The sequence below is a fragment of the Mytilus trossulus genome, chromosome 6 (genome assembly GCF_036588685.1).
Source record: "Mytilus trossulus isolate FHL-02 chromosome 6, PNRI_Mtr1.1.1.hap1, whole genome shotgun sequence".
Classification (NCBI taxonomy): domain Eukaryota; kingdom Metazoa; phylum Mollusca; class Bivalvia; order Mytilida; family Mytilidae; genus Mytilus; species Mytilus trossulus.
The window spans coordinates 71844501-71870957 of record NC_086378.1 but is presented as its reverse complement, the minus strand read 5'-3'; the positions used below and the strand labels follow the sequence as shown (position 1 = coordinate 71870957).

The 26457-nt window shown below is 31.7% G+C and overlaps 1 protein-coding gene across 1 annotated transcript in view; it reads left to right on the top strand.

Moving 5' to 3' along the window:
- Window positions 1–12475, top strand: part of LOC134721804 (ankyrin repeat and SAM domain-containing protein 6-like) — a 30544-nt gene extending 18069 nt beyond the window's left edge. The window contains exons 11-18 of the mRNA XM_063585035.1: window positions 284–386; window positions 1944–2052; window positions 2700–2865; window positions 4023–4080; window positions 5380–5444; window positions 6293–6409; window positions 6939–7030; window positions 7653–12475. Of these exons, the coding sequence (XP_063441105.1) occupies window positions 284–386; window positions 1944–2052; window positions 2700–2865; window positions 4023–4080; window positions 5380–5444; window positions 6293–6409; window positions 6939–7030; window positions 7653–7698 (756 nt within the window). The 3' untranslated portion in view covers window positions 7699–12475. The remainder of the gene's footprint in view (window positions 1–283; window positions 387–1943; window positions 2053–2699; window positions 2866–4022; window positions 4081–5379; window positions 5445–6292; window positions 6410–6938; window positions 7031–7652) is intronic.
- The last annotated feature ends 13982 nt before the right edge of the window (window positions 12476–26457 follow it).

Here is a 26457-nt window from a genome sequence, read left to right as displayed (position 1 = left end):
TATTAAAGATGATCGCAATTTTATAAACAAAATACTCTGCCGGGGCCGACGGGGATTTCAGTTTTGGCGGACCCAAGCGGACTTAAATATTGCCGGCCATCAGGTCCTGCACAGCTACAAGTTTTGCCGGACCTGCATAAATTCTGCCCCTCAGGTCCGACGGGTCCGACGATTAGTTGCATCTCTGTATGACAGTTGGTGTATTTGTCAAATGATAGTTATTTACTCAATAACCATGTCATACCAGTATAAGCTTTAAAATCTGACTAATTTGATATTTCAGACATCACTGCTAGGAGGCAGGTCTCACACACATATGAGTGCTAGTCCAATGATCCATGCCAGGTCTTCGTCAAGGCTAACCAATGGTACCACAAGTAGTTCAGGTGATTTACTTTTTATTAAGAAATAACATGTTGTACAATATAAACATCGCTAGAATCTACGGACACATGTGCCATTGTCAATGTAATCATCAAGGATGTGATAGGTACAATAGCAATAAACAAAATTAAAACGAAAATTTTGTTTGTCCTTGGCAGAAAGCATCTTCATCATAAATACATGTACCGTAGATACTCGCTTATAAGTCGGAAGTTTGGGAGTAAAATTCAGAATCCAGAGAGGGGTACCGACTTATAAGCGAGATCCAGCGACCAGAGGAAAAATCCAAGCTCGAGAAAAGTGGTCAGGAGTGAATTTCCTGGTCATAACTACGTCTGTGATTGCCAAACTACATAAATCCCTAAATTAAAAGTTTTTGTCGAAAGTAAATGACTACAATACTGTCTTTGGGTTTTATTTGTTCTCTGTTGACCTTTTTCTGTCAATTTGTGTTGAATTGCCGACTATTTCCGGTTTGTGTATTGATTTTCATGGTCAAATGGTTTGTGCATGAACCCAAAAGAAAGAGCCAAGAACCAAAAGTGTATACAAGATTACAATGTACCAACTATGTAAAAGGATGTATTCAGCGGAGTTATTGTGTCATTATTGTGATATCATGATATAAATTCAATACTTATAAATCCTACAATAATCAAAAATAATTTTGATAGTCATTCCCAAGATCAAAATATTATTCATTAAAATGTCTCAGGTAAACACAAAGATTACAAATTGATTGGCAAGCCAATATAATCCATTGATAACCCCTAATTAAGAGACAAAGAGTTGTATTCACTAAAGGTGTGAAAATATCAGTGATAGGTAAACAGATGACACTAATGAGTTGGGAGATATTTTTATATAAAGTTGATTAGCTTCACTTAATTTTTTTAATCCTTTAATCATCACAATATAAAAAGAATTATGAAGTCTACATGCTTTTTTACACTGTGTTATGTGTGCTGCGAAAAATATTGATTGACCTTAAAAAAAAATTCAGTTTCATATTGGTTTATGTTCGCTTTTCTCAAACAATAGGTTGTTAGTCATACCCTACAAAATCATTGATGCATTACGTAAACAACACATGGCTAATTTGTAATCAAACAGTGAACAAAACAACAGGAATAAATACATCTTTATTATTAACAGCCAGATACATTATCTTAATCAACTTCAACTAAATTCAAACCAAACAAACTTTCATGCAGAAAATGAATATAATTCCCGGATTTACATTGGTTTTACCGGCGTTCAGTAACTGTCAGCTGCACAAAAAATGTCAAAATTTTGTCCGACTTATACGAGGGTCAAGAATAAATCCTCAGAATTTGGAGCTGAAAAGGGCAGTCAACTTATAGTCCGATCGACTAATAGGCGAGTATCTACGGTAGGTATCATATGAGACATACAAACTTGAAGTAGAAATTCTAAAGTTTAATTTCACCTATTTCCCAACTACATTTTTTTATGTGAAAGTTAAATTTATGTTTCTGTTGTCTATGTGTACATGTATTTATATTTTTCTGTGTTTATATATTGTCTTTGTTTTGCAGCTGACTATCATAATGGTTTGTTTTCATCTGAGTCTTCCAGCACTCCAAACAGACCAACACCAATATTTGTACAACCATACACACCGACCAGACAAAACCTGATGCCAAGGTATGAGGAGTAGTTATACTAAATAATCATTACAATTAATAAGGAGATATTGATTTCCAGGAATTCCTTGATTTATGCAGTAAATTGCAATATCAAAGGGGCAATAAGGGGTCCCTTAACATGTTAACAACACCTCAATTTTGGCAAAAAAAGTTAACAAAAAATACAAAAATGCTGATAGCGGTTAACAGTGGGTTGAAAACAGTTAACAATTTGAATTTATCTCAGATAACAGTTAATAACACCTTGAAAAAGGCCAAAACAGGTTGTATTGCCCCCTCAGTTTGACATTGTTGTTGTTGATACCCATCAACTGAAGTACTTATTTTATTTTTGCCTGCAAAGTCATTTAAAACAACCCAATGATCTAAAAAAAAAATTGATGAAAAAGAACATCTGATTAATTTATTTGTATTTCATTCATGTACATAAATCATCTGTTAGTATTCTTGTATGAATTGTTTTGCATTTGTCATTTCGGGGCCTTTTAAAGCTAAATATACAATATGTGCTTTGCTCATTGTTAAGGGCAGTATAGTGTCCTATAGTTGTTAATTTCTGTTTCATTTGGTCTCTTGTGGAGAGTTGTATCATTGGCAATCATACCACATTGTCTTAATTTTAAATTGACTTTTTGATCATTTCAGGAAACCACCTATATCTGCTGTGTTCACGTCTAATACTACATCCCCAAACAGTTCAACAAGTGGTAGTTCTTCTGTCACGCCAATAAGATCACACGGTCGTAGTACATCCTCTAAAGAGAGTACAACATCAACACTGACACCCTCACCGTCACCCACACCAGGAAAGGTAAGAATTCTACCACTACTACAGAAAGAATAACGCCAACATTTTTTATTTTACAGTAAAGTCAATTCAGAATTTTTTATTATTTTTATTAAAACAAACAATGCATTAAAAGGGGGGTTGACATATACCCTTGACCGGTTTCTGTCTGTCCCATTTTTATTTCTTTAATTTAACTTAAATTTTCTTCAATCAAATTTTATGAAACTCATACACAACATGCACAATGCTACTCAGTATAATGTACGTTTACATTGTAAGTTGAACTGTCAAATATAACCAATCCAGCTTCTGTGCAGTACCAGGGAATAATCCTTGCCAACACAGCTCCAGTCCCTCATTTTACTTACTTGGCAAAAGGTGGACTGCACTGACTAGAAAGAAAGGGTTGTATTGTTTCATTCCAAATTCTGATGAAATATACCCAATAAAATTCAGTTACAACAGTTGGTAAGAAAAAAATAAATATCTGAAAATTAAATAGTAATAGCATTTAATGGAAATTTTTCAGATTATGTAAACGCAATTGTCACTATTTTATACATGAACATAAAACAACAAAAACCAACAACATCCCTAATTATTAATTGATATTGTTCGTAACCTTGAGATAATGAACGATTTCTTTAGGAAAGAGTGAAGACCGGTCATAGTTTTAGATATCTGTATAAGTCACCTCAATATTTGAAATACAAAATAAAGTTAACTATAATTTCATCAGTAGCAAAACGGTCATTAGAGTTGTCTACACTGTAAACTGCAAACACGTCTGAATCACGTTGCGTTTTATTATGGAACGTCACTCAAACAGACAAACCACACCCAACCGGTCATTAACATGTGAAAGTCTGTTAATGACTGGTTTTCCGGTCCGCTTTGTTCTGTTAATGACCGATGGAACTTATTACTGAAGAATGAAGAATGTCATGTGACCTCTTTATATCCAATAAGATAAGCCTATTCTTAACCGATATGAAATGATATTTGATATTTAACAATAAGAGCACTCAAACCTGCAAGCAATTTCTAATAACAACATGTTGAAATGTACGTCATTAACTTTAAAATAGAAGAAAATGTCAATGATTAGTACTTGATAGATGCATTTTTACAATTTTATTGACCCATAGACACAAACAATATATTTTATTTATTTACAGTATCCAGATGACCACCATCCATTATTAGGTTCATTAGAAGAACATGATTCACAAGCTGGTATGTATTTCAAAACCTACAGGCGTAGACCTAAACATTCTGACGATTGTCAGTAATCCTATGTGGATTGCCTATGATATCAGAATTTATTATTTTTTTTAATGATTAATTGTTGGTGTTTAAAGCCATGTTCATGCTTTGTTGCTATTTTGTGGCAACCAGATTCTATAAGGGGTAGATGCAGGAGTGGCAAGACTAGAGAGAATCACCAACCTTAAGTAGGATAACTGAAAATCAAGTATACTGTATAAGCATTAATTTTTGTGGGGTTAAAATTCATGGTTTTGTATCCAAAAGTAAGTTCGTGGGGATTAATTTTCATGGTTTTTAAGATTAGAAACTATTATATATATGTAACTTTATAATTTACAATATTCAATTAAACTTATCTGAACTTTCATCTTTGGAAAAATGAATAATTGCATTTTATAGAAACAGTGAGCACTAATCAAGTGTTGTAACCTGCACACGCTAATATTAGCTTTTACACACGTGCACCTTTGGTGTTTTATCCAAGGACAATGATTGTGTAATAAATATATTACGACTTGAGATGCATTAGACTGTTGAAAGACATTGATCATTACTAATAACTGTACAAATAAAGGATTAGGATTATCATCTGACTTAAAGAAAACCTTTGAATATCGATGTCTAATCAATTAACCTATTTTTATTTTAATGTATGCATTTATGTTCATCAGTTATATAATTGTCCATAAGATGTTGTCAGATCATAAAATAATCGAAATCTACAGTTAAATTTTCGTTGGGGTTTTAATTTCGTGGATAATTCTTATCCATGAAATAAACGAAATTAAATCCCCCAGGAAAATTTCTGCTTTTACAGTAGTTGAATTCTAATGCACCTGCCATGCCCAAGACTCAACTCACAACTTCATTATTGATAGGATACTGATATAGTGGTATGACTGCTTAGACCACTCTGCCTTCAAGGCTCTTTGCAAAAGCATGGAATATAGTCGAAAATATATTTAAAAAAAAGTGCTACTAAGAAGAAATTAGAACTTTATTCAATATAATGCATTATTCCAACTTTTTCTAAATTCTTATTTTTTTTCTCAGTTTTTTTCTTTTTTTAAGTTCTTGTTTTTGCCTGAAAAAGGAGTAATTTGCTTTCTTAATAGAAAAGAAGAAAATGTATATGTTAGTGAGAAGGCAACAAGGTAACAAAAATGACAGAGTATAACATAAAACAATAGACAGGTGTCTACACTGTATGCATAGTTATATATATTATGTTTAGTTTTCATGTGTTTCATTGAATTTATATTGTAGAGTTGTCTGGAATTCTATCGAAACTGTCATTAGAAAAATACCAGCCAATTTTTGAAGAACAAGAGGTAATTTAAATTTTCATAATTACAAACTTTATAGAAAATTAAAAGATTACACCAAGGTAGGAATTAAGACTTTAATGTCTGTTCTCATATGATATTGGTTTCAACTCAATTTTTGTTTGTCATCTATAACCAAATCAATTCAAACTTGGGAATGCTGAAAAGTACCATTATTGTGATAAACTTGAAGCATATGACATTTTTATGTCCCCACCATATTCAGTTTTTCACTTGTCCGTCTGTACAAATGAATGTATGTCCCAAATTTGGATTCCCTACTCTCACTTTAGTTTGCCTAGACCAAATGTTATTAACCTTACACAATGTTTATTACCATAAAACAGATGTCAAGTTTCAATTTTGGTGGCATCACTTTTGCCCTTTTAGAAATATGTCCCTTTACAAATGAAAAAAAAATCTGATTTTGTTTTCGTTTTCAATTTCTTACTAATGTTTGCCTCAACCAAATGTTTAGAAACTTATACACAATGTATATTACCACAAATCAGATCAAGTTTGAATTTTGGTGGCATCATATCTTCTTTTCTAGAATTATGTCCCTTTACAAATTGCTGAATTTTGTTTTTTTCTCTTACCTTAGTATACCTGAACTAAACTTAATTAAATGTATACACAATGCTTATTAGTCAAAACTGGGTAGAGTCAGTTTTACAGTTCTTTAGTTATGTCCCTTTATAACTATATATACAAGCAGGGCATCATCTGTGTCCCATGGACACATTCCCCATTTATTTAATTTATCCTTATGTCATTTAGATATGCCAATTTGAAATTATTATTTTTCTAGGACATATATATTTTACTCTCAAATTTTCCACTATTATTTTTAGGTTGATATGGAAGCATTTCTTACATTAACTGATCAAGATCTTAAAGAACTAGGCATATCAAATACACAGTCACGATCACAGATTCTGACAGCAATCAATAAACTCAGTACTGGAAAGGTTTGTCTCAAAATTAAATGTCAATTGATTTCAAAGTTAACCTTTTAATTTAGGCTGGCATATTTTGTTTTGAAATATATGTATTGTTTTCAATTACGAAGGTCAATTTTGATGGAAGTTATGTATGTTTGGAGCAGATTTGTATGCCTTATACTATTACTATTGCTTTCTGGTATCTCTCAAAACAATTAAACAAAGTTTTGGACCAGTAGCTATACAGTTTAGAAAACATAAACATAATATGAAGATACAAAAACTTTTGATCTAGAAAGTCATTAAAAAACCACTAGTATGAATAGATTTATATATGATTCAAAGTTCATTCATAAGTCTATAAATATGTAAGAGAATTATATTTAAAAAAGACAACAATATGAAAACTCCAGATAAAAAGTTTCACTAAATTTGAAATTTTGCATTGTCAGATAACCAGCAATGTATATACTAAAACGAAAACTTATTCATTGATAATAAAAAAACATTCTGCTAGGTAATTCAACATCTGATTTTTTTTTCCTTCCAATTACAGGGAAAGGAACGTCAACAGCTGATAGATACTATGACATCTTTCCAGACAACCCTCAAAGCCAAGGTGGCTTCAGAACCTTCTAATATTAATGGGTAATTCAGTATTATCACTTCTATCACATATAAGCAATTTAAAAGTTTGGTTGCCTTTGCTGGAATATCTCATGCAAACCATTTAAACCTCTAATGATTTATTAACAGTTGCTATAGAACTGATTCCTAGATGAATTCCTAAAGATCATAAAGAGGAAGTCTTCTAACAATTTAATATCAGGGGCTGTGTGTGTGTAATATAACATTTTCCTATAATGTTGGAAATGTGTGCACACAAAAATAGTAATGCCATCTAAATAGGTGATAGAAGATTACCAAGTTGATACATTTGTAGCTGTAAATCTTAGTACTGTAAATTCAGCAATTAAAGCGAAAATTGAGATAGGGTTATAATCACAATCAATAAAACTTGCATTTTGAAATTTTCCATATTTTCAGGATTTTTTCTCAATATTGCAATAATCAAAATCGCATATTAGTCTAAAATGGATAAAACCACAAAATAAATGCACTCAATAATTTCTGAATTTATAGTATTCTACAAATTTCAAAATTGCAGCAGAAAATAACCCAATAAGACAGATTTGCTGAAGAAACTGCCTCTTAAAACACATTAAAACATGTATGTATTTCTTTAGACTGTTATATATTTGTTTTATAGAATGATGTGGCTTCAGTCCCATACAAGAAGATTGGACTACTCCTGACAGAGAGATAAGACAAACCTTCAAGTACAAATGTCATGTGACCATAGACATATCAATTCATGGACTAAGATATAGAAATAACCTTACTTGAAACTGATAAAAAAAAGTATGTCTTATTGATGTACCAACAACCACACTTGAAACTGATTGAAAATATGACCCACTGATGTATCAATAGACATAATTGAAACTGAGTAAAAATATGGCCTACTGGTGTACCAATAACCATAATAGTAAATATGAAAATATGGCCCATTGCATAGGTGAAGCCAGAAAACAGCCCATGACAGATGTTTGCTTAATGCTAAAGTTATCTGTATTCTGAATCATGAAAGCTGTTTGTTTGTTTGTGATCATACTTGTTGTATTTATGTGAAGTTGTGATTTTTATGATTAAGGTTGTGAAGAAAATGTCACTGCTATTTGCTATATATATATGGTGCCAAAATAATGTTTGAGACATTCCCTGTGATTATATAAATACTATAATCACAGGACTAGAGACTTGTTATTGTGTTCTTATTATGTATTTATAGATAATGTATATAGAACATTATGAAAATGAAATTGTTGTGTTATTGTTGTTAGAGATTAAAATTTTAAGTCTACGCTGACAGAATAGAAGATTTTGAAATGTATCATCTTCAATTGTCATTGATTTAAAAGTAAACATGTTATATTGAGACCATTGATACACAAAACCTTAAGTCATAACACACATGTGATTCCATTTGATATACACACCTACAGTCATATGAAGTTAGGACAATATTGTTTAATTTATTAACTGATGCAGTGGTTGATCTATAATTAAATTGAATATAAACTATTCATAGATTTGCTGAAGTGTAAAAAAGAGGCTTTATTCTTACTACTTTGTCGAATGAATTCCAAATTTGAAAAAAGGGCTGTAATCTTTAAACAATATCACAGGCTATAATGATACAAAGGTTTTTATTTTCACTTTCGAAGTAACAAATTTATCCATGAAAATAAAACCTTGAGAGATTGGTATTAATATTACTGTGCATTAAAAATAAAAATTGCAAGTATACAAATTGAAAAAAACTCAATATGACTTGTAATCAAACAAAAAATGTTAAAAATTTTTGTTTATTTTATTGCAATAATTTTACTAAAATTATGTTTGATCTAAATATATTTCAAAATATGCTAAGACTCCATAGATCACAGGCTCTTTGCTTGTCTTTCTCATTTTGCACAGTTTCTATATAATTTAAAGTTCATGATTCAGTAAACTTATTTCCTAGAAATTTTTTATATAAAACATATGCATATAATAAAAATAACCATCAGAAATACAGACACTGTAGCAATAACAAAATCCTGCTGGTTTTATAAAATATTGAAGTTTTGTGACTATAATCTTTGAAGTGTTAATCATGTGATCATGGTGCTATGATCAACCAATAGGAATCTCAGAAAGAGACTAATATCTATGCACATATATCATGACAACTCTATAGTCCATAAGATCATGAGAAAGTTATATGATAATTTTGTTAATGTATTGTCATATTTTTGTTATAGTATTGTATTTTATTGAACTGCTGCTGTTTTTTTAAATATTTTAGATATAATTATTTCTGTACTTTTTATTTCCATTTCTATTTCGGCAAACTTTTTGTGCGGTGATGTCTTGCTCAATAGTTTTCAGCACATGCTCATAGTTGCAATATCGTAGTGCTATACTTGCATTTCAAATGTTAAATATGAACCATGCTGAATTGTTAATACTATTTAAGGAGAGCTAAGATATTGGTTTATGGTAGATGAAAGTATGGGTACTTCAACTTCAACTTCCAACATAGTAAATATGTCCATTGTGATGTAAACTTTAACAAAATATGGTAAATAATTATGGTACTGACTCAGATTTTGCAGTTTATTTCATATGGAAATGTAAAAAGTATGAGTTGAACAATGCTTTCTGTAAACAAATAATCTTTTTTCTAAGCAACATAATCATCATTCCTGTTAAAACTCCAATTAAACATCATTTAATTGTAAATAAAGGATATCTCAATTGATTTCTATTCAGTATACTTTTTGTTTCAACATAGGTTTTTATTAGGATAAACATGTAATATTTGGTCACTAAAAGACACTAATTAATCCAAAAGTTGTGATTGTCTGCTCCGTCCCAAGTTTTTGAATTTTTCATTTCTAATCAGATTGTTGCCGTCCATGCTTTTGCTACTGTTTTTATTGTAGAAAGTATTATTTTCTTTGAGCTTCCAGCAAATTTTATGACATTTATTATACTGGAAACTTTTTTTTAAGTTTTTTTTTTGTTGGAAACTAGTATTGCACTTGGTGTTCATTTGTTATTTAAACTTTGTCATGTTTATAAACAAGTTTTAATGCAGCAAATGTCTTGTTCTACAAGTTAAAACAGAATTCCATTACTAAGAGAGTTATGAAATCTCCTTATAAAGTAATTGAGATATGATGCACCCATACTTAAAATAAGTAACAACAAATTATAACCAAACAATTGTATAATATATAGGATATAAGAGAGGTTAAGAATTCTTTAGATTATTTACTGGAAAAAGTCAACAAAAACCTCACTTTAGCTGCTTTAAAAATTATATAAAATGTTCTTTTGTGAAGAGAACAATTACAGTATGTTCTAGATGTATGTTCTCTTTATTCAAATCGTGAAATGATTACAAAATTAATTCTTAGTAATTTTCATTTTTTGTGTATTTTCTGATTAAAAAATCACTGTATTTTATATCATTACATATGTTGACTGAATTACTATCATTCTGATGTCTGACCTAAGGAATCTCCTCCTTTAAAACAGAGTGCAACTTCAATGTAGTGTTACTTATTGACTTTTCATTTAGTGCCATAATGATTTAATTGTTTTCTCTCAAATTTTATTTATTTTTAGATCAGTATTTGGTTTTAAAGTATTATATTTGTTAGATACCAATCTTACAAAGGATACTCTTTTTGAGATTTTAATTTCATTTTACTTTTAACAACCTTAATTTAGACATGTTAATAGGTGAGGAAACATCAATTTTGATGCATTCTCAAAAAGGTTATTAAAGAATGTCCCATTAATATTTTGTATTATGTTCTGAAATCCGGTATTTGTGCTGTCCAATAGTTCTGCAATGTAAGTTTTAATTGATAAAATATTATATACATGCTGTCAGTTGTTAAAATTGATTATACAATTGTTTTAGATGTCATGTCTTCATTTCAGTTCAAACTTCCCTTCTAATGCATCTCAAACTATTTATATGTGGATTGCATTTTCAAATTTTATAACTGTATTGAAATTTACTTCCTGTTTAACTTTTTATATGAATAATTTAAGCATTAAAAATTGTTTTATTACATTGGAAACTAATAACTGTATGTGAAATTTAACTTTGTCCACTATGATAAGTTTTATAAACTTTTAGCGTCCCTTTTGTCGAAATTACTTATTAAACAGAAATAATTTATAACAAAAAGTTTTTTTTCTTTGAAAAACCAAAGGTCATAAGGGATAATTGGGAGCAAAGATCACAAATTTTGCTTGTTAATTTCTTAATGATAAATTAATACACCAAGAGAATATGAAATTATCCTCAGTAGTTACATGGTTCTGTTTAATGAATTAGTAGATATAAGATGTTTTCCACAGAGAGGGAAGGCATTGATATAATTTGCAGTATTTATGATTATATATTTGATATCATTTAGGTGGTACCCAACACTTTCACTAAAATTAAATTGGCTGGTTTATTTTTCTTAAAATTTTGTCAAAGTATTTATTTTGACCCTTTAACAAAAATATATCAAAATTTTCAAAAATTTTGAACCAACCTTTTTGTCAGAAAAATTATACTGGTTATATAGCAGTTTGAAAAATACCAATTTTGATCATTGAGAAGCTTAATATTCCTTTTACAACACAATGTAATTAAAATGTTTAGCTGACTTTACAGAGTTATCTCCCTGTAGTGTTAGGTACCACCTTAAAAGCTTTTGATATGTCTTGTAAAGCAGGGTATAAATAACATATACATGTATTTTAGAATTGTGATAATCAAAATATATATATATGTATATTGTATTTCATATTTGTGACATGACAGTACTTTTTTGTGTATTACACAACCAGCAAAAAAATAATATGAAAATATTAGAGAACAATGTATTTTAGCATGGTTTTCTCTTATATCATATGCTAAAAAAATTTGATAGCTTTTAATGCCTCTAAATTTAATTTTGTTCTAGACATACTTTCTCAATTGTTCTTTACCCTACTCGATTTAAAGGATGGTGTTGCAATAAAATCTTGAAATAGAACTTCACTGGAAAATATAAATAATATAGAATTAAGTACACCAGTCTTAAGTTACCATTACTATAGGATGTATGTACTGTATGTTGTGTACCCCAGAAACACATTTTAAGCTAAAAAAAATAATAATATGCCTACATTTTTGTCCTTGAAAGTAGCATACTTTACTATGACATATAAATGCTACTTTGCAATAGAAACTTAAATATCATTATTAAGCATTCTGGGCAGTTCAAGAAACATAACTTAAAACAGCCTTTTACTACTACTAGTATTTCATCTAAGGGTATATTGTGGTCCTCCCCTAAAAACACTTTATTTCAAGTCTATTTCAACCTTTGTATGCTGTGTGATTGATAAGTATGTTTTGAGATGTTATTGATGTCAGAATGTTTGTTATAAATGAGGAATTCATCATTGTTTATCAATAAATATTTACATTTCTCTTTTTCTTTATTTAAAAACAGATTCTAGTCTGTTGATTACGATTTTGTTAAACCACATGCTTAAATTGACACATGTGATTTTTCCTGCCAAATCTATGTGAAAATTATACTACAAGTTTTTATTTCAACATTGCAGAAGTGAATTCTACCTATTGACTTGTTTAAATATTATACTAGGCCAGTTCTCTAGTAAAAATTTGACTTTTAAAATTTCAATTCAGTCATGTGGATAAATATGTGCACATCATAATCAGCAGGAAATTTTGTTTGAACTGGAGTTCAGTTAATACCAGTTCTGGTATGAGAAATTCACTGAATAAATTAATTACATTTTACGTAACTGATGTTTAATATTGCAAATTTTGAAAAATGAACAAAAAGTTAGTTAAATTGTTGTGATTTTCCTTTAGGAAAAACTAACCACTTTAGGCTACTGCTATACGTATTTGATATAAAATGTGAGTTTTATTGTGGTGATACTCAAGAAGTTGCACTATTCACATTTATGAAACTTTTCAATGATTTCTGATTTAAAAGCATTTTTATTGCTGGTAATATTAGCAAGTTACAAACTATAATATGAACAGAAATCCAATAATTACTGGCATAATTTGCCCATCAAAGTCTATTGTAGCACACAAAAAAATCAAACATTCAAATAACAGATAAGCAGATACAGATATTTGTTACGATTATTTGGCTGGAAATAGTTAATGAATAGGACAAACAAATTCTAAAAATATAAAAACTTAGGAAAAGAAGTGGAGTAGACTGTGGTTCACATGAGAGAACAGTGAATACACCAATATATTTGAAACATTTTTAGTATAATGATCATTAATCCATCAGCACTGGGAACCTTTCTACTGCCTACCCACACAAAAATAGACAACATACAATGTAATGATAATCTGTGAGATGATTGTGCCTCCTTTGGAATAATGGTGCTGTTGGATTGGTATGTTTTTTATGAGGGTTTCTTATCGTCGAGTTGCAAGATGCCAAGGACTTGTTTTTTATGCCCCCGATGTAGCGGAGAGTTTATTAGGTTTTACCTTTGTCCATCTGTACATCCTAAAATTGGTTACCGTTCTCTTACTTTAGTTTGCCTCAACCGACTATTATAAAACTTGTATATAATGCTTAATATGACGATCTACAGATTAAGTTTGATGGCATCACTGTAACCGTTCAAGAGGTATGTCCTTTTACAAATGGAAAAATTGCAATTTTATGCCCCACTGTAGTGGAGGGGCATTTAGTTTTACCCCTCTCTCTGTCTGCACATATATACCGTGCCAAAATTGGTTTCAGTTCTATAACTTGAGTTTTCCTCAACCAAATGTTGTCAAACTTGTACACAATTACCACAAAATACAGATCAAATTTTAATTTTGGTGGCGTCACTTAAACTGTTTAAAAGTTATAATTATATAAAGGTATGCACAAAACAAATATTCTGAGACAAACACCTGTGGTAGGGTGGCATGTCTTTCTGCGAACTTTTGCATTGAGAACAAGCATGCTCAATAATTGGTTCAGTGAGATTGCCTACACAGCTAATTTTGCAAAGGTACTATTTCTGTACTAAAATTATGTAGTACTGCAAATTTACTTTTAATATTAAGTACTATTTCTTAACTTTAGAATTATTGTAATATTTAGGTACTTGTACTTTACAGTACTTGATTTGTACTAAAAATTTTGGTACAGAAATAATACAATATTCCATGTTTGAAAATCATAATTTTAAGAGATTTGAAATAGAAAAACTTTCAAAATGCTGAAAATGTAACGATGGTAACCAAAAATCTTTAGTACCTAAATTTCAAGTACAAATAAAGTACAGGTACCTAAATATTACAATAATTTTAAAGTAACAAAATAGTACTGAATATTAGAAGAAGATTTCCAGTACTACTGATTTTTTGTACAAAAATAGTACCTGTTCAAAAGTAGCTGTGTAGAACAAAGCAAGGTCCATTTGCAAATTTAAATGCATTTAATTTGCCTGCTTGATATCCAACAACGCCACTCATCATTTGCATCATCCAACATAGATAAAGGCTTTCAGACAAAAATGAATAAAAGAGTTTTCTTCTTTTTAACTTACATGGCCCTTTATTAATGCTATCACATGTCATTGTCAATTGTAATCATTAACTTTATAAAAAATCACTTTCTGAAACTTTACAGCGAAATGTTATCTATGTTTTTTTTTATAGATATGTTTATTGGCAAAACTGCGTGTGCAATACAAACATGATTGGTTTAAGGTAGAATGATAAGCAAAATAAGACTACAAAAGATTTACCAAAGTCAAAGACATCATTGATGTACCCTTAAGCTTGTATGAGTTATTGTCCTTGAAATATAATGTTAAGTACGATACTCAGACGGTTCAATATATCTTCCTTTTTTGTGTGTACTAATTTTCATGTGTTTGTCTAGTCATCCAAAAACTATATTTGATGGATAAAATAATCAAAGTAAAAAATGATCAGCAAATCTACAAAAAATGAGAATTAAAGTGAAAAAATTGAATGACTCATTAATGAGTTATTGCTCCTTATTTGCGTCTTTTAAACTAATTTAGTGTTTTAACCTGTTATTTACACAAAACAAACTATAATAGGTATGTAACGTATTTCGTTTATTACATGCATCACTGGGTTTTATGATCATGATATAATTAGATTAATTACTTAGCTGCATTAACTGTTATAAAGTAATTCCTTACAATCTATGATTATCTTCTTCAATCAGATTGTACTTGTTAAATGTCAAATCAATCATGTTAATCAGCTGGTGCCCCTTTGCTAAGTTTATACAGGTGTCTCGATTGACCTTAGCTTCGGTTGACCTTAGCTCATGGCTCCGGGCTCCTGTAATTTAGCTCCTGTAGAATATTTCTTTGTTCAGAGTCATTTAACCATAGTGTAATCAGGTTACTACAGTAGTATAAAAGAGAGACATAGATAGTGAGACCATATACGATATACGAGAGGATACACGATTTTGTGTACGAGAGGTGTGTACGTAGAATATTTAGGATTATGTCACCGTAGTGTTGAGCCTGCTGTTAAGATGTTGTAAACTTGTATTACTGTTACATATACTTTGGATTTTGAATAATACAGTATTGAACTTTTAATCGACTTTTTGTGTTTATGTTAACTTGCAAGACTTCGTTCAGACTACACCAGGATCCATTTATTTATTCATGTGACCAGTTGTCGTCCGAAGACGTGTGAAACGTAGACACCAAACAACAAAGCACAAACACAAGAATACACACTTTAGTCTAAGTCCTCATACTTAAACAGCTTTTTCGTCACATTGGTGGCAGCGGTGGGATTTACTGTGTGTGACTTCAACGAACTTGTAATAACATAATGGAAACACCAAGAACAACAACAAGGACATCAACTCAGGCTCCAATGCTCTCTCAGGTAAAAAGTAAAATCACAAAAATACTGAACTCGGAGGAAAATCAATACGGAAAGTCCATAATCACATGGCAAAATCAAATAACAAAACGCATCAAAAACGAATAGACAAGAACTGTCATATTCCTGACTTGGTACAGGCATTTTCAAATGTAGAAAATGGTGGATTAAACCTGGTTCTATAGTGCTAACCCTCTCACTTTAATAACAGTATCATCAAATTCTGTTATATTTACATGATGCGTTAAATAAACAGTTACAATTAATAAAATAGTCAAAATATGAGTACATCAGTCATCTACGCATAACAATTTTAAAAGGGACAATTTAACAGAACACAAAAACATCTATCTACGAACACATGGATTGACTTGAGTGCCTGACGTCATAATTTTTTTTTATACGTCACATACATTTGTTATTCAATGTGCATACAAACAGTTTTAAAATTTACATAGGCAATGTAAGCATACAGAGTTAAAAAATCAAAAGCATGTAAGAACAAATTACAGAAATAGACCGAGATTTAAACTAGTCCAAAAGTTATAGGTAGAATTTATGAGAATCCAAAAATAGTTAATTCCATTACGCGATTGAATGATTTTGACGTTTGTGGTTCAACGTATATAGTAATTCATAATAGAAATATATCATAATGACATATAATAGACCAAAATAATACTGACGGGATCGTTTAAAGTACAGAGTAACGTAATAAGAACAAAAGAATTACAAAGAGTCGCATATATAAAACAAACCACCAAAAAATGGAAGCCAATACACACACATTGACGAGATGTATAAGTACCGAGCCACGTCAAACGGATATCACATAAAACCATTCAACAGTAAAAGTAATATTAATAATAGAACAAAAACAAATGAAAGAACAGTAAAACATGTTGTTAAGATGATAAACAACATCAGTACGCAGAATCTATACATCAAGACCATCGTAAGGCAGGATTACTTTAGAAATCAAGTTATTTTCCCTGCACAATCTTGAGTAGGTAGTTCGCCTGCCACTGGACGTACTGTTAATGACTGTTAATACTGTGACTATGCCAGATGTCCGGTATCGCCGGAACATCGGGCACTGTTACCCAAGAAAAATCATTATAGAGTTATCCAGGAGATGAGCATTACGAAAAAAGACGGAGGAAATGGTTGGAAGAAATTTTGGCAAATATGGGTTATTTTGCTTACACTCAGTAGCGACCTCGTCGCATCAGCATAGATTTATTTTCCTAACAACCGGGTTGTACAGAAATCTCAGGAATACGTTATAATTGGGCTTTTGGTGATAATAGGACTATTAATTTGTAAAATTGTTTTAAAATTAATATGGAATTCCGTTCTAAATTGTCAGAAAATAGGCAACGTTCCACCAACATGGCCCGAGACGGAGGTCTGATGACAGTCATAAAATGTATATTTATAGGACTCCAGCTCGCACCATAATGGATGAAAGCGATAACCCTTTGACTCAGATGAAGTGCCCTCTTATTCCTGTCCTAGTCCTAATAGCCCTGTTTTTAACAAGCAAAGGAACACGGAAATGGAGTTATTCGGGCACGAATCGGAAAACATGGGCACATCGACAAAACAATTTTAATCGCCAGATTTTCATAACCAGGCAAATGGATCAACTGTGGATATGCCGAAAACCAGGTGTTTTTGTGTGAGAAATGTTCGACCAGTGAACGAATATCCTGTCCGTAGAACGTTTTCCGGCGTAAGCGATTACGTCTGGAATGAATTTATTCAATACTTTGAGAATGTATCCGAGCTAAATGTTTGGATTAATGAAAAGGCACTTAGGGTACTACTAAGGACTTTAAGAGGACAAGCTGAGACTTTTGCAGTCGGGATGCCATTAATTATTCAAAGAGATTTTGAACAATTGAAACGGAAGATGGAAGAGAGATTTGGACATACTTATGAAAGAAAGGTATGTGTCAGAGGCAACACTGAGAAAAAGAAAACCGGAAGAATCTTTGAGAGATTTTGGTCAAGCCATAGAGGATTTGTACCGTAGAGCGTATCCGGGCAGTCCTGAAATTTTAGAGGAGAACTCTATTAAAGTGTTCCTTGACAAGTGCGGAGAGTCAGAGGATTTTCGCCTTGCTGTCAAGCGAACCAGACACAATACCCTGCAGGAGGCGGTAGATAATTCAATGCATGAAGAATGCTTAAGAATTGGAGAGAAGGATCTTGTTAGCAAGCATTTCAAACCAGTTCAGCGGCCGATATTTGAAGTTGAAGACTGGAATAGTGATAAGATGTAACTACAGAAGCAGAAGGAACACGAAGAGAAAATGTCGACAGAAATAATGTTCCTGATAATTACCCACGGAATAACGGAATAGAATCCCGAGTGCGATTTTATAACCGTGATAGATGGCGTGGAAGAGGCAGATCCCCGATATTTAAAAATCGTCCACCAGAATTTCCGGAACCGAGAAGGGGACCGTAGAGATTCTTGTGAAACAGATTTGCGTAGAGGAGATCGACACCAGAAGACAGGTGTCGGTCACCCAGACATGGACGGCCTGATAAAAAGGGGAACAAAAACAAAATGAAACGACTGAAGAAGCTAAGATAGTGAATAAACCAAGTGACTTTTTGAACAATTGTTTATTTATTGTGTTAACTATGTTGTTTTATGCATAAGTTTTTCTGTGACTGTTAATAGTCGAAATTTAAACTTTATTTGGTGCACTAGACCCTAAACATATTGTTATGGTGTCACGGAGCTCTTCAAAAGTACAAATTGGTGCACGAGACCCTACACCTATTGTTATTGTGTCACGAAGCATTTGAACAATGATTAACTACATTAGAAAAAAAAGTTGTAGACTTAAATAAATCCTTGTCAGCACTTGTTAGCAAATATATATTTTTTTTATATTTCGTGTTGTGATGGGTGCTTATGTGGTTTTTTTTTACATAGACTTTAATTTTGTTCTCAAATATTATTTTAAAGTCGTTAAAATAATTTGGAACCTGTGACCCTACTATTTGCTTGGTGTCAATCGTAACAAATTTTATTTTGACTTTTAAGGTACTCTTGGATCCCAAGTTTTTTGGTGTTCCAGGATTAGTTAGATTTCATTATGATATGAGTTATTTTCATAGTTTTACTTTTTGTAAGGTGCATTAACTTAACAGTGGAAGTTCAGGGCTAAGAGGGTGCTCTGTAACGTTTTTCGTTTATTACATGCATCACTGGGTTTTATGATCATGCTATAATTATATTAATTACTTAGCTGCATTAACTGTTATAAAGTAATTCCTTACTATCTATGATTATCTTCTTCAATCAGATTGTACTTGTTAAATGTCAAATCAATCATGTTAATCAGCTGGTGCCCCTTTGCTAAGTTTATACAGGTGTCTCGATTGACCTTAGCTTCGGTTGACCTTAGCTCATGGCTCCGAGCTCCTGTAATTTAGCTCCTGTAGAATATTTCTTTGTTCAGAGTCATTTAACCATAGTGTAATCAGGTTACTACAGTAGTATAAAAGAGAGACATAGATAGTGAGACCATATACGATATACGAGAGGATACACGATTTTGTGTACGAGAGGTGTGTACGTAGGAGATTTAGGATTATGTCACGGTATTGTTGAGCCTGCAGTTAAGATGTTGTAAACTTGTATTACTGTTACATGTTCTTTGGATTTTGAATAATACAGTATTGAACTTTTAATCGACTTTTTGTGTTTATGTTAACTTGCAAGACTTCATTCAGACTACACCAGGATCCATTTATTTATTTATGTGACCAGGATTCCCTTAATCACGCTACCAGAGATATTTAGGGTAACCCTGTTAAAGAGTATACTTGGCATTTGTCGTCCGTAGACGTGTGGAACGTAGACACCAAACAACAAAGCACAAACACAAGAATACACACTTTAGTTAAAGTCCTCATACTTAAACACTTTTTCGTCACAGGTAGTTATAGAAACTACAGAAATAAAAAATTAAATCTACAAAAAATGCCAGTCAAAACAATAAGATGACACTACTGTAAAGGAATTATAGATTTTTTTATTAATTTTCGTGTCCGTTGCATCCATGCACAAAATATAGACAATATACTGCTTATAGTATTGGCACTTTACGATTGTTCCATACACCAAATTTGGATTACTTATTGGTTACAGTACATAATAAATAGACCAAAACACAACACTGAACATTGACCATAGAACCTTGAAAATAACGTCAATGTCAGATGAAAGCTGCGAGCCATACATATGACCCTTACAATAGTAGTTTCTGAGATACGGACCTAATCACGTAAATTTTACTTTGATCACTGATCAATGAATGATGTCGAGGTCAGGTGATCTCTGTTTTACAGACATGTAAACACTACAAGTATAGTTATCCCATTACTCATACATGTAATTAGTGCGAAATTTATATGAAAAAAACACTCCTTTGTTCAGCAGTTTTTCGGGAAAGACGGCTTCAAGCCGTCAATCCCCTAAGGGGTTGACCAGAGTGATATTCCCTCACATCATTCATTTTGTTTTTATAGTGTGCAAAACCCCCCAAGAAATCTTACTGAGATTGATGAGATGGGGAGACACAAATGAATAGATTGACTTTAAACACTTTTTTACACATTTTCCTTATGTTTCTCTTGAAATTATCGTAAATTGAGCTCTCCTTTACACTATTTACGTTTCTTTTACAATCCGGTAATCTCAGTATGACGAGATATTCTAAATGTTATAGTGACGTCATTGTTGGAATGCCACATCACGCAGAAGTAGGGATATCCTTCACTGGTTATTTAAATCATTCTCAAAGATTGTACACTAATAAAAAAAATGGTATTTGTTGAATTTAAACATAATGATGTTTGCTGTAGATGATTCAAACATCAACATGCAATACTTTAATTTGTAGGTCAACAACTTTCAAAGTAAACAAAAGTCCGAGGGTTTACATGTTCTTTTTTTCATTCTTTATATGAAGACTATCAAAAGATACCCCCCCCCCCCAAAAAAAAAATGAAATGGAAACAAGGGCCGTCTTTCCCCTCACAGCTATTCAGCTCTTTGATTAATAATGAGGCCAAGAACAATGACATATGACAGTCAGACGACAACTTCACAACATAAGGTATTTGCCTAAAAGATTTTAAACGTCCACGTCATCTACCTTCTGAAATATAAGCTTTGTATAATCAGCTTAAACCGCCGCCACCACCACATACCCCTATACTAGTAGTAAATACATATGTCTCGCATACTGCGAAAAAAAAGCCGAGACAATAAAAACTGTAAAGAATTACGTATAGTTTCTTACTTCGCGCGTGTGTGAAATTATCTATATTCTATTCATGGTTGTGAAACTATTAACCGGTAAATATTCTATGTCAGACAATTTCGTCAAAATATTCTATAATTATATTTAAAAAAAATACACACTGAGTTGAAATAATTTAATTTATAACAACAATAAAAATACATATTTTCGGAATTTTTACGTCGGCAGTTTCAACTAACAAAAATGGTGATGTACCCAAAGAATTTTATTTGGAAGAGTTGTCAGTGTTGCAGTGTAAGGAAAGTCGAAGTATGTACCTGCAGTTTCTTAAAAGAACACTAAGTGAAAAAAAAGTTTGTCCTCATAGCAGTCAATAAGTATAAATTATTCCGGCACTTTTTTTACTTATTATTCGTCGTATATTTTACGTTTTTGTAGATCAAAAGATACAGTCTAAGACTGTCGACAAACATTATTTAATACAAGTTGTGTTTTAGTGTATTTTCAACTTGTAAAACCAATTCACCTTTTTTATATTTTATTATTTGAACCACAAACATATATAATACAATTATCACATCAATTATCATATGTCTCTGTTTAACTAAATTGTCAAAAGAATACTTGATTTCATTCTGATTTCATTCTGTAAGATGAATAAGCATCATCCGGTAAGTTGTAATATAGATTAACAGGAATTACCACCTCCCAGTATTACCTTGCTGTTACCAGTTTGTATACATAATGTATCATTTGCATTTAAGAGTACCAGTTGCACTATTGTGCTTGTCTGGTAGCCAATATTAATAGAAAAATAACCATACGCAATTGCACGTCTGTTTTTCGTAAGATAATAATATCCATTGGTGTTTGTCATGATGAATGAGGATATAAGGTAAAGTCCAGGTTTCTCGCATTTAAAAATTCCGGTAGTTTTCATGGACGATATCATAATATCTGTGATTCCAATTTTTGTGTGCATGTTGGGAAATAGTATTTTCTCACCACTCGAATAGGCTTTGGTTGTGACACATGATGTTACTGCAACTAGACAAATATATGGTATGCAAATTACGAATCTATAACGAATGCAACGACGTACATGTTTATTAGATTTCTTAAAAATACAAGTCATTGATGCAACTAATACCATAAGTTTACTTTAAAAACTATACTAGCCGAGATGAATCTTAATTCAACAATATTCAAATGCTGTTATTATTAGATGTTATTAGGTGTGAGCTCTAGCTTTGAGGCATGCCTCGTTCACACGTACCTTCAAATCGAAAAAGTGCCATCTACTGTACGTTTTGTTAGATGAATTTCTGCATTGCATCGATCTGATGAGTTAAACCTTTTTCAACTGATCTTTATAATTTGTTCTTTTGTTGAACATTTTTCTGCTATTTTACTGTACCATGCTAGGGGAGAGCTGTCGCACCTTCAAAATAGTTTAACCCGCCACATTCCGTAAATTCCTGTCCCAAGTCAAGAGACTGTAATTCAGTGGTCACATTATCGTTTGACAAAAGTGAGATCCCAGTAAAAAAAATGTCATTTCAAATCCAATCGATATTTTCAAAATATATTACCAACTTATATAGATATAGGAAGATGTGGCGTAAGTGCCAATGAGACAACTCTCCATCCAAATAACAATTTAAAAATTAAACCATTATAGGTTAAAGTACGGCCTTCAACACGGAGCCTTGGCTCACACCGAACAACAAGCTATAAAGGGCCCCAAAATTACTAGTGTAAAACCATTCAAACGGGAACTTTATTTATTTTTTAGAAAATAGATACCTCAAGATGTCGAACTTTGTGGTTTGATTTTTTTGTTCATTTTATTTACAATTTAATTCAGTTAGCCTTGACTACATAGTCAACGTTCCAGAAATATTTTTTCTGTTTGTTCACCTTACCAGAAAATTAAAATGTGCATGAATAATATCATGGCCGAATAAATGATAAAACAGAAAAAGCGCTTCGGACGCATGAAATTATTAAACGTGTTTTTTTTTTTTTTGTGTATATCATATCTGATTTTTGTTTCGTTGTTTGTACATAAATCAGGGTGTTTGTTAACTCGTTTGAATTTATAACACTTTTCATTCCCTGCCGGGAAATTTTTCGTTGACTTTGTTGTACGGTTTTTACTTATTGTTGACGGTTACACGGTAGCCAATATTTGTTAATTTTTGTGTCATTTTGTCTCGTGTATAGAATTGTCCCATTGCCTTCCGTTAATGTCCGCCTCATTATATAGAAAAATACCAAAATCAAATTGACTGTTTTCATTTTGATTGAATGTTATTTTATTCACTAGACTACGTTTTCACGAGTATTTTCCAATGTATCGAGATATGTTGATGATGTGTACATCTTCTTCAGATTATGAAGAAAAGTACAGTGATTGATATATACCACACATTTCTCATTTATGTTTTTCTTTATGAATTTCTTAAACAACATATTGAAAAAAAACGACACCATATCTAAAAAGACAACATTAAATGCACCTGACCATACAATACCTCTATCAGACATAGAATGTATTTCCTTTTCTAGTTTTCCTGTGGATACGTTCTGCATACTTTTCAGCATTTGTAATTGCGTTTCTATATACGAAAATGATGTATTTAAAGAATCGTCCGTGTGTTGGATTAGTGAACTAAAATTAGTTTCTATTGTTTTCAATGCTAGATCTAAGTTGCGTTCTGTTAATTCAGCTTTATTGAAAAGAGCAACAAAATCCTGCTTCCTAGTACTGACATCGTTATCAATAGAGCTTATTTTGTTATTCGTTATCTGTTGTCCGCCAGTTAAGTTCAGTATAGTTTGTAGGTTGGCTACACTTTTTAGCTGCTTAACATTTAATAATTCCTGTTCCAAAAGGCTATCGTATCGATTTGTTCGAGAATTATTTAACTTCAACTCGTTTAACTCTGCTTTAACCAGTTCAAATTCATTTTGTAAATTGGAATAATTCGATACCATTTTTCGTATATTTCCCTTCCATTATGTCCAGTACCGTTTTCAAAGTATCATTGCCGTTGTGACTAGAATGGAAATATGTAGTTACAACTTGTTGAGTGGCAACCAACTCCTTCTTTAATTGGGAAATTTCTATACTTTGTTTTAAACGTGCATTTCTCTCCTCGGTAACAAGATCCATCAACATATAAACATGTTTGTCTGTCATTACTTGTCCAGTTACAGTTGGAGGCTGCGTTCTATCGTCAAACAAAAATCCATTAGAGTAAAGAATAAATAAGAAATTGACCGTCAGTATTCTAAACATGATAATTGTTAAATAATGTGCAAGCAAATACGTACCGTAAAATTGCATAAGTGGGGAAATTTTCAAAGATAAGAGTAACCTACATAGAGACAATTCTTCTCGATTAGCACGTTCGTCAATCATGTACAAATCCAACTGTTTTATTTTGATTGATATGCCCGAGTATTGTAAATGCAAAAGAAAGCAGAATGGTTGATTTTATTGTATTTGCGTTTTTATGCCCCACCTACGATAGTAGAGGGGCATTATGTTTTCTGGTCTGTGCCTCCGTTCGTTCGTCCGTCTGTGCGTCCGTTCGCTTCGGGTTAAAGTTTTTGGTCAAGGTAGTTTTTGAAGAAGTTGAAGTCCAATCAGCTTGAAACTTAGTACATCTGTTCCCAATGATATGATCTTTCTAATTTTAATGCCAAATTATAGTTTTGACCCCAATTTCATCCCCACTGAACATAGAAAATGATAGTGCGAAGTTCAGGTTAAAGTTTTTGGTCAAGGTAGTTTTTGAAGAAGTTAAAGTTACATCAACTTGAAACTTATTACACATGTTCCCTATGATATAATCTTTTTTTATTTTTATAATACATGTATGATTTAGTTAGAACTTGCTACAAAAAAGTTTAATCAAACAATAACTTTGAAACTTGGGTCTGATTGTCAGTCCATTGAAAAAGAGGTAACCATTAGTTTGGTTTCGGGAATGTTCAGTTTTTCATCTTAGAATATATCGGTAATAGTTTAACCATAGTTTCCATTCTTTATACGTGACTCCTGTTCTTTTATATTGAGATAATGATGCAGGTACAAACATTGAAGACATTTTCGCTTTGGTGAAGTTATTAGTTCAAAAGTTGGAATCACTATCTTTTTTAATCTTTGAAAGGATTGGATATACAGTAAAAAACCGGTTTTAATTATAGTTCGTTCTTATGTTGTACTGTTCCACCAATTTCTCAGGTTATGGGAGGGTTGGGATCCCGCTTATATTGTTAACCCCGCCACATTCAGTATATGTGTGCCTGTCCCAAGTCAGGAGCTTGTAACTGAATTAGTCCGTTAGTTTTCGCGTCTGATTTTTTATACATTGTCATTTCGGGGCCTTTCATAGCTGACTATGCTAATTGTTGAAGGCCGTACGGATGCCTATGGTTGGTTTTTGTAATTTTGTCTCTTTTTTTTGAAATTTGTCTCATTGAAAATCATATCACACCTTCTTTTATATAAATATCGGTGACGGGAAGGAACAAATTGAACTGATTGGTCTTCCAATTTTCCTAGATTTCACTAAGCTAAACCTGTGCCTTTTGACCTAAAATCAAGCTACCTCTGGACCTCAGTGCCCAATGAGTGAAGAAGAGAACTTGCAAATATTGCGCAAAGGAGCCTCGTGTCCATATCTTATATTCTAAAGATGGACAATACATTAAGCTGGAATCAACACTCTGACAGGTATGCAGAAAATGATTTCATGGGAACATTCTATTTCCTTCATCAAAGAATGCAGAAAGCGGAAAAAAATATTGTAGAATAAAGATGAGACTAAATCATAAAATGAAATGGCACGTTCTTAACCAACTGGAAATTGAAATAGTATTTGTAAATTGCAAACAAATGTCGTTGTAATTGTGTGGAAATCAGATACTTTATACAAAGAAGAAATTATACAACAGAACTTTGAAATTAAAACAGATTAATGTTTATTTAACATAAATTATTCGAGTGACTTCTAACACATATAAATAAAAAAAAAATGCACGAAGAACCATCTTTATATATTATAACTATATAAAAACTGATAGAGGCACTGCTCTAATAATCAAATTACGAAAAGTAACATTCTGAAGAAACCAACTACAATAAGATTCTTTATTGTTAAGGACGCATTAAAATTTAATGAAATAATGATCAGATCATGTAATTTATATGAAATTATCTTACCTCC